At 26.9% G+C, this 10,219-nt stretch overlaps 1 protein-coding gene across 2 annotated transcripts; it reads right to left on the reverse strand.

Annotated features, from left to right (window-relative positions):
* Window positions 1–1,314: 1,314 nt before the first annotated feature.
* LOC145849223 (proline dehydrogenase 1, mitochondrial-like) lies at window positions 1,315–9,645 on the reverse strand. 2 transcript variants are annotated; one of them, XM_082954360.1, is made up of 11 exons: window positions 9,316–9,645; window positions 8,719–8,826; window positions 8,592–8,664; window positions 8,339–8,393; window positions 8,103–8,184; window positions 7,727–7,798; window positions 6,938–7,165; window positions 6,277–6,440; window positions 5,551–5,661; window positions 3,311–3,399; window positions 1,315–2,661 (listed from the first exon to the last, which is right to left on the reverse strand). In XM_082954360.1, exons 1-11 carry the CDS (start codon window positions 9,577–9,579, stop codon window positions 2,492–2,494), a joined length of 1,416 nt encoding a protein of 471 aa, XP_082810486.1. In that variant the 5' UTR covers window positions 9,580–9,645; the 3' UTR covers window positions 1,315–2,491. The 2 variants fall into 2 exon arrangements, with proteins under 2 accessions (XP_082810486.1, XP_082810485.1); XM_082954359.1 differs by having other exon boundaries at window positions 8,103–8,223.
* Between the last annotated feature and the right edge of the window lie 574 nt (window positions 9,646–10,219).

Raw genomic sequence — 10,219 nt, forward strand, 5'->3', positions numbered from 1 at the left:
GTACTAATAAATATCATGTAATCAAATATTATCTTTTAGTAGAGGAATTTTTGTTTGAATACTCAAGTTAATGCTTTTACATTCGTGTTTTGTTTATTTTTGTTTTTGTGGTTTTGAAAACAGTTTGTAGTGCAAAGACAACATAAAAAGTATTGCAATATTTCTGTTTGTTCTACTAACGTTTTTTTGTAAATTTTAATAGAAAACTTGTTTGCTTTGAGTTTGTATAAATATTGTATCATTATAAATCAAACTTTTCATTTATTCTTTTTGAGTAAACAACATAGGAAAATATAGTTGATAATAAATTTAATAAATTTTTAATCATTTTAGAAAAATGCTTTTTTTTTAGTTTTAATTACACTTACCTTTTAAATAACTATGATATCAATTGTAATTGTATTTTGTTTTAATGTAAAATAATTTTGTTGAATGAGTTTAATTTAATTTTGTTTGCGTTCTAATTTTATTCAACTAATAAAACTGTTTTACCTTGGTATAAAGAAATAATAGTTTTTTTTAACGATAACTTTAATAACAATATTATTTTTAACCTTTCGCAATCTTAGGTTATATATGATTTTAAAGTTTTTCAAAAATATTTTACCTATAAAAATAACTTAGTGATAATAACTAACCAAAAAGCATAATGTTTTATTTAAAAGTTTTTACTAAACTATATGAGCATGAATATATTTTCAAACCGCATTGATTTAAAACCAAACGCTCTTTCTACCCGGGTAAGAAAAATCATTAATTTTCAACTAAGTTTCTTAAATTTAAGATACAATCTAAAAGTTTTGGTACGCATAATATTAACATACCTTTAAACACAAATGTTAAACGTCTTTTAATTATAAAAAACTTAAATTCTTTATGGATAATTATTTTAATGAAAATATCAGTGGTTCTACTTATTTGTTTTTTATAGATAAACTCTGTTATATTAAGTTCCAAATAAAATAGACTTCTTTTGGTCTATCTTTTTTTAATATCTATTTAAATATTTCGAGATAAAAAGTTATTTGAATTTAAATCACACTTTTACTGACTTCGACCTTATTTCTTAAATTTATTTAGAAACCAGTTGCGTATTAACTATTTAAATTTACATTGGATTTCGATAAAGTGGTGAAACAAATTTTAGTGAAACCAAGTTAAAATTTAAAATTGATATTAAGGCTGTTATCAATACTTTAACACTTATTTTAATTTTGTAGATATATATTTATTTATTTAAGCTGTGTTTTAAAAACAAATATTTTTTATTGTTAGTGTAAGTTTGCTAAGTTTAAAAACTCTAAAAAACAAATCAAAAACATATTTTCTTTATTAACTGTTGCTTATGTTTGCTAATCTTTATAAAACTTAATTGAAACTGTCATGTAAATATATATTCTAAAATAACATGAATCAAAAGTAATTGCAAACCTGGGAAAAAACTAAACAAATTAAGTAGAAAATAACAAAATAGAAATTTTAAAAATTAAATGAAATTAAATGAAATTTAAAAAATAACTCTAACAAAACCTTTTATTGTTTTTAAAACTTCTCAAGCAAAACGAAACGTTTCAAATTTAAAGTAAAACGATACACTGAAAGCTAACGAGAAGAATTCCTAATCAGTCAAATTTATCAGATGGTTTTTAAGCTTTAAAAACGAAAGTATAAATAATTTCCCACTTGAGACTATCGAGCTACTGTGTGTGGGCAGTATATAAACTTGCTTCTATAGCAAGCTTTTTAGAAAAAATAAATAGAACAAAAACAACTAAATGAATGTTAACTTCAGTGTTAAGTTTTTAAACAATTCGTAATGATTTAAGTTACCTCCTACTTTTACAATGTAAATAGCTGTGAAATAATTGATGACTCTAGGAAAATTTGTGAACAGAAACATACAACTTAAACTTGAAATTTTTTATTAAGTTTTATACAAAGCTAATAAAAATAAGCATAACTTTTCTGGTGTTTAAAAGATGTTTAGTTTTAATACTTTAAGTCTTTTTAAGCAAAAAATTAAAAACTGTTGCAAAATCTAATTTACTTTTTTATTTAGCTTTATACTTTTAATTGTTAATAAAATTTACAAAGGCGCATAAATTTAAAACTAGCTTTAAGGTTTAGTTTGTTCTCAAAATAAAATTCATGATATAAAGAAAAAATAAATAATTTTTCAAGAAGATCTTAAAAGAAAAGTTAGACTTTAGTTTCACACGGCCTACTTTAAAAAAAAGAAATGAATTAAAACTTATTTAAAACTATAATAATACTTATTCAAAAACAGTTAATGTAATAGATTTCATTTTAGCAAACAAACAGTTAATAAATCTTTACAACAAATATACACAAATAAACTATAAAGCTATTAAAAAGCAGATGTTTTTGTGAAGTTCGGTTATGCTTGTTTAAGATTAAAAGCACTATCATAAAAATATCACTAGAACTTTTCTAATACATACCACTCAATTTCATTTTAGTTTAAAAAAATCTACATCTTCACGGCTCTCCTTCGCAGCTCCTTCCATAACATCTTCTTCTCGTGCTCCGCTCGTCCGTCCAGCACTGACTGGTTCTCCTGCGCTCTCCTCTGCAGGTACGGCATCACCTCTTCCACCGGTCCGTACGGCACGTACTTGTACACCCTGTGACCCGCGCTGCCTGATCAATAAGTAGTAGTTTGAATTTGTATTTACTTAAGATGTTTCAACAGTGAATGAAAATTTGTTTGGTATTTGTTGTGGTATTTGAAACAGTAAAGTTGTTATTTCTGCAACAGAAACGTCTGCAATACTTGCAAAAATTGCAGCAATAATGTTTTAAACTTCTTTTGAAGAAATTAAAGCATTTTAAGTCTTTTAAAGTCTCTACATCGGCTTAAAATGCTTTTCAATTTTTGTAAAAAAATATAAATTTTACAGATTAAAACCTTAAATTGTATGCAAATAAACCAAACAGTGGATAAGTTGTGTGCACTGCCGAGACTTTACGCACAAAAGTATTCTCTTACCTTAGATGAAATGTTAAAAATTTTCTTAATAAAACCTTAACCACAGATCAAAAAGCTGTTGGATAAAAAAAATTCTTAATAACATTTGAACCCAAATTGTCTTTAGAAAAAAAATGCTGCTAATATTAACTTACAAGTTATTTAACTTAGTACACTACTAAACGAGTTTATTCTGTATAGGGGTTTTATTTATTTTGTACTTTTAGTACTAAATATGTTATTATAAATTTTTTTAGGGCAAATAATACTCAAATTTACTTTAGTTTATGAGTGCAGTCTAACAAACATCAAGCAACTCACTTAAACAGTAAGTAATGTTATCGCACATTCCCATCAGCTGTGCAAACGTGATGTCGCGACTTTGTGTATTCAATCCGTACTCTTCTAACCTTTTCAGTTTCAAAATACTGTTAAGCTTATCCTAAGCAAACAAATACTTTAAAACCGATTTTTATTAAAGTAAACTTTTAAGTTGTTTTTAAAGAATTTGCAGATTGAAAAGTTATTTTTAGTTGGTTTAAACTAGTGATGTACCGGACTCACTATCCGGGTCCGGGTCCGGCCGGATATTGCCATTTTTGTCTGATATCCGGATCCGGCCGGATTCTAATTTGAAAAAAAAGTCCGGATCCGGTTCCGGCCGGATTCTAATTTGAAAAAAAAGTCCGGGTCCGGTTCCGGCCGGATTCTAATCTGAAAAAAAAGTCCGGATCCGGGTCCGGCCGGATCCTAACAGAGATCCGGCCGGACCCGGATCTAGTTAGTAAAAAAGAGCATACTGAAAAGTATTTTTTCAAAAACAAACCTTGTGTTAATTAATAAGAGACATTTTCATCAGTTAAAATTAAACACCCACCGTTATTGGCTCATTTTGTACACGTGACTAATTTACATTTGTTTACATTTAAACTATGAAATAAAATTTCCTGAAATGCAACTCTTTACATATGTTGAAAAATTGAAAACTTTGGAATGAATACTTGCATTATTTATTGCTTAAAGTTGAGTTCAGAGAATATTTAGAGTTAATACGGTTGAATGTACGAGCCAATGAGAATCATATGACGAAATGTTTCAAACTAAATACTGATGCAACAAAACATCAGAACATGACAAGCAGTATATATGTAAGCATTTAGTTAGTTTGGTGTGTAGCTTGAAGCAACAAAATATCTTGAACGTTTTTGTGAATGCTTATTGTAAGTAGTGTTTTTTTTTAAAAGTGAATATTTCAACAGGTGTAAAATTGTTTTAATATATAAGCCAGGTTTATAGTTTAATAGTTTATTAAAAATTTTACAGGTTCTTGTTTACTAAAAGTTTTATTTAATTTTTAGTTTTTTGTTTTAAGTCTTTTGATATAGATTTAAATAGCTTCCAGTTTTTAAAGTGTTACCAAAGTAATTAATAATTTTGTATATGCTAGTATTTCTTGTTGTGTTTTATATAAAAGATTCATCTGTCAAAACTGTCGTGTCTCATTATAAAATGAAGTCTCAGTTAGAATTTAGTATTTGTTAGATATTAGTTAAATAAGGTAGGATTTAATTATAATGGGTAGTACTAATAAGTTAAGTGTACCACAATCAGTCCACAACTTTACTACCAAATTGTCAACCTTTGCTAGCTGTTCTACTGATTATTAGATTAAAGTATTTTTTTCAGTTTTTAAAAACCTAATTCTGACTCAGGCTTGTTTATACTTACTCTAGCTAGTTTTATTGACTTAAAAAGTGGCAACCCTGCTAGTTTGAAAATTTTTGGGAATTTTAGAAAATCTTGGACTGCCTCAGGCTAGTTTTCTTTTAGATTTTGAATGAGTTTGAGCTGATCCAGTTTTCTAGTGTATTTTGTTCAAGAACTTGATTTCAGATTTTTAATTGTAAATAATACCTAAATTTGTAAACCTTGTGGCTAGCTGTTCTACTTATTATTAGATTACTTTTCTTTTTTTCAGTTTTTAAAAACCTCATTCTGACTCAGGCTAGTTTATTCTAGTGATGTACCGGACTCACTATCCGGGTCCGGCCGGATATTGCCATTTTCGTCTGATATCCGGATCCGGCCGGATTCTAATTTGAAAAAAAAGTCCGGATCCGGTTCCGGCCGGACTCTAATTTGAAAAAAAAGTCCGGATCCGGTTCCGGCCGGATTCTAATTTGAAAAAAAAATCCGGATCCGGTTCCGGCCGGATTCTAATTTGAAAAAAAAGTCCGGATCCGGGTCCGGCCGGACCCGAAATTGTGAGTCCGGTACATCACTAGTTTAAACTTAATCCGCTTATTTATTATAACGCTAATTTGATACCCACTAAAACTTTTCTAAAACTAATCTAAAACCTAAAAGTTGTTAAAAGTTAAGAAACCTATTAAATATGATTTATCATACAAGGTTATTTTTGTTATTATTAACTATCGACTTTTATATTTTTTCCAGGGACATTGAAACAAAAACACTTACTTTACTTCAGTCTAAAACTATATTACATTACACAAATGTTTATATTTGTTTTTCAATTAGTTAGATTACAAAAAGGAAACTTGTTTATTGCTAGATGAACTGTTTCTTCATTGTGGCTTGCGACAACAAGAGTTATTTTTTCATTCTGTCGAAAGTCCTTAAGTAGAAAATCAACATTTTCATTGTAGTTGCTGTAAGAAAAAAATAAGGTTTAAAAAAGGCTCTGTATTGTCAACAAAACGATATGCGATAAAAAAGAAACTATAAAATATACAAAAATAAATTTTAAACAATGTTTTGTAATGCTTGTTTATCTAATAACTGAAACAGTTTATTATACTTAATAACATTTAGTAAAATGAAATTTTTATTTTTGTTTAGTAATTTTTTCTTTAGTAGTATAGTTTGTTTATGTTAACAACTATCAATATTATTTGTACTTTGAAAGGAAGTGTGTACTAGCTAGTGTCATTGTAGATAGTAAGTATTAGAACAAATAAACTAAAAGTAGATTATAATTATCTTAAACTCTAATATGTAAAAATGATTCTAAACTTAAAAAATACTTATGAAATTTTTGTTTAAGCTTTGTTAATTTTGTTTGATTTTAAAATGAAATTATATATTGCTAAAGGAAAGATTATACTACTTGAATGTATCATCGTAGAAAATAAGAAATTAAGCCTTTAAGTTAATAAACTATAACTATAATAATTTAATAAGATATTTGTAATTTTAAATACTTTATATTTGTATTTTTTAAATGTTTTTTAAGATTAATTTTCAACTTAAAACACATCACATACTTGCAAGTGTCTTGGTATGTGTCATGTATGGGATCTTCGTAACCCATCTTCACAGATCTTTCTCTTTCGTGATCCATGTACGCTCCTCTTACCATTTTCACTCCAAAGTAGAAGTCCTCTCGTTTGGACAACAATAAATCAGATTCTAGATCTTGCTTCGTTCTCTGAGTGGTATTTTTTAATACATTTTTTGTTTTTGTACAAACTTTTTGTGCGAGTAATACTTAAAACACTATTAGATCGTGGTATTTTTTATTGAACAACAAAAAAAGCGCTAAAATATTAAGTCCTAGGACCTGGTGTACGAAGGAACCTTTTGGTTATCGAGTCGTACACCACTTGGATACAGTTTAACGTCATTGTGGATATTATCCATTATCATAATTTTATCCAGGACATTATGGTAGATTTTATGAATTATCAAAATCTAATGCTATTTATTATAAAAATTGTCATATAAGAGCAGTTTTATTAAAAATACACTTTTATAAAACCAACTTTAAATTTATTTGCCAATTATAAGTTACCTTGTAACAGTAAAAATATTGAAAAATATAATCGTGTTACTAAACTAGGGAAACTTAAAATAGGTAAGCTAGCTGTAAAAATTTTAACAACTTTAATGCGTTTATAAAAACAAAGATAACTACTTGAAACATACTTTCAAATAGTTCTGATATGTGTTAATTACTGTCGTCTTTTCTTTATTAAACTTTTTCATTAAAGAAAGCGCTACATATCGGATAGCAGTTTGAAAGTAAGTATGTTCACCATCAACTAGTATAGCTACATCTTTTTCGTTGGCAAAACGAGCTAAATCTTCTAATCTTTCATTTAATGTCTCTATGTGATAAGTTTCATTATCATCTAGTGTTGTTGTTAATTTTTCCTGTAATTTTTACAGTTAATAATTTTTACGGCTTACTCGTAATAGTGATAGATTTATCATAGCTAATACAATCTCAAAAGATTTAAGGTACTTAATTATAAAGTTAGTGTTATGGTATGAACACTTCAAAATGAGCAAAAAAAGATACTAATAGTAATATTAACATTGTATGACAGTAAAAATATTCTTTATCATTAAATGCTAATAATAGAACATAAAAGGAATATCTTAATTTCGTTAAAAAGTATTTATAACTAATGTATCTTGAGTGACTAAAAATAGAAACTTTATTTGCATTATAAAACCATTTAAATCCAAACATGTTTGTTAATATAATTAAAAACAAGTTTTTTAGAAAAGTTATTGAAAAACATACAAAGTTAGCGCTACTTACACTGATATAGTAATATTTCGATTTATTTTCAATGAAACAAAAAAAACTTAAAGATTGTTAAAAACTTTTATATTAAGTTTTGAGATTAACTGCAACTAAACTTACTAACAAAAGTAGTTAGTTAAAATTTGTATATGTCAAACTAAAACAAAAAAAAACTTTTTAACCTTTATTAGTTGGTCGTTGAAGTTAGGACTATCTGATGTAGAAGCGTCGTGTATAAGTTTGTTGTACTTGAACTAAGAAATGTTTTTAATTATTAGTTATTATATTAATAGTTAAAAATATTATATGTATTATTAATTTTTTATCTGATTAGTTTGTTTCTTATAAAAACGTGTCTTAACAAAAATATAGAAAAATGTTTATATAAACGTATAAAAAGTTTTAGCGTACATAACTTATGGTTTCACAAAAATGTGTTAATTTATCAAAGTTTATATGAGTTATGATAAAAAAAATGAAAATTTTGTCTGTTATACGATTTAATTTTAGTAAATTCACTAATCAGCCAACACTTTATTTTACATTTTTAAAACTTACCAGTACAAATGGAGGTAAAAATGCTGTTAATTTTATCGCAACAGAAGTTTCTCCTTCGCTTCTAGCAGCTAATTCTATGCATCTTAATATCATTTTTGATGAAATAGTTTGTATGCAAATACTATATAGAATAAACTACGTATAAGTAATAAAAATCATTTAACTGACAAGAAAAGTATGTTTGCCGATAATGTTATCACTGAATATCAAAATAAGAAACAAAAAAAAACACTTACTTTTTAGTTTCATTGAAAACTTTTTCGTACATTTGAAGATTTTCAACGTTTTCACCTTTCAAAAAATATTCTCGTTATATTTAGAAAAAAATACTTTTATATTCTTAAAAAAAGCTTTAGCAGTAGTAAAAAGACTTATTGCGTTTCAACGCAATATTCAAAAACAAAGCACACAACCTAATACTTAAAAATATTATTGTAAACTTGTTATTTTTTATGAACTGTTTTAATTTTTATATTTAATTCAAAAAACCAGTCATGTCGTCTTCCACCGAATAAGCGAGGCTCGAACTGATTCCACTTCTCCACAATTGCTTTGTTTTTTCCTAATAGAAAACTAATTTAGCTGAAAAATAATAAAGACAAAAAAATTTGCTTACTAATATTTCATCAGGCTGGTCACTGGCTGCGAAATGTCCGTAAAAACTCCTTTTCATCAGACTTTCAAAAAAGTCTTTGCTCGTAAATCTTTTTCCGAAGTTGAAGAACTTAAAAGTTAGGAAAAAGCTTTGTTAATTTTTTAAAGTTTATTAGCTCTTAAATCTATTTTAAAATGTTTATTTGAAATATGTCGGAATAAAGTTTTGACACAAAAACATCTGTGGTATTTAAAATATGTTTAGTTTTTTTTTATGTCCAAGAAGTTAGTTTTAAAGTTTTTTTTAAACTTAAATTTAGTAAAATACATACACCAATTCAAGCTACTAAACTAGCTATCTATAAAGAAGTTTTGTGAACAAAGCAAATTTTTTTTTTGATTTTGATCATTACAATACTTTAAAAATCCTATTAAAATGCGAAGTTTCCACACAAACGTTAAAGTTAGAATGAAAGTTACAAACACGTAAATAAATTTCGAGTGAAAGAACGTGTTCTTTATTGTTTGTAATTTTAGCAATTTGAGCATGCAAAGTTTACCTTTTAAACTTGAAAAGTCGCCATATAAATAATTAACAAAAAGAAAATGTAAAACTAACGTTCATACTGTTGTCGGCGAGGATCTTGTAAGAACAGAACTGGTACACAACTGCCCCCCTCAAAACTTCCGCAGTGCTCATTTGCTTGAACGCCTTTTCCACGTCGGAAAAATCCAACGTGCTGTTTTGCTTGGAACAAATTAACTTTTCCGATTGAAGTTTTGCCGGAGCAGTTGAAATGCTTCTTCCGGATTTTTTCGATGGTGATAGTGATTTACGAAGCATCGGAGTAGAGAAGTGTTTTATTATCGGAACACGTTGCATTGTAAATATTTTTGTCAATGATAAATTTATTTAGGTTAGAAAAAAGCTAAAGTAAAAGTAAACTGGTTGTTTCATTTACTTTGTTATGTTTTATTTTGTATTTATTTCGTATAAAAATATTTAGCTGCAATATAAACTTAACTGTACTTTGATAACTTCTATGAGCAATACGTTTATACGTATGCTACGTATATCAACTTAAAAACGCTATGAGTAATTTCGCTATTTTATTTTCAAAAGTTTAAATATTAAATCAGTAAAGTAGAAAGCATAAACTTGTTTAATTTATGTTACTAAAATAAGTTATAACGTATTTTAGTAACATAAATTAAACAAGTTTATGCTTTCTACTTTACTGATTTAATATATAAACTACTGCACAAAAAAAAAAACACTGTTTATATGTTTTTACTGAACTACGGTCAAGTTCAAGTACTTTTGCAAGTTGAAGAGCCAAAAAGCACTCCAAAACTTGCAACAGCTTTACATACAGATTGATATATTGTTGTTAACTTCAAATGTGGATAATAAAACATTATCTTTTAATACACACAAAAAAATTATACAGATGTTTTGGTTTTTAACCTTTTATTACTGCTTTTTACAAATGAAACTAATAATGAAAACCCATTTGTTAAGA

The sequence above is a fragment of the Thalia democratica genome, chromosome 1 (genome assembly GCF_965202585.1).
Source record: "Thalia democratica chromosome 1, ktThaDemo2.hap1.1, whole genome shotgun sequence".
NCBI classification, from domain to species: Eukaryota; Metazoa; Chordata; class Thaliacea; order Salpida; family Salpidae; genus Thalia; species Thalia democratica.

Coding starts and splice junctions, on each gene's coding strand:
- LOC145849223 (XM_082954359.1), bottom strand. CDS start 9,579: ATGCAACGTGTTCCGATAATAAAACACTTCTCTACTCCGATGCTTCGT. Junction 8,224..8,338: donor GTTTTCAATGAAACTAAAAA/GTAAGTGTTTTT, acceptor TATTCTATATAG/TATTTGCATACAAACTATTT. Junction 5,662..6,276: donor ACATACCAAGACACTTGCAA/GTATGTGATGTG, acceptor TTTTTCTTACAG/CAACTACAATGAAAATGTTG.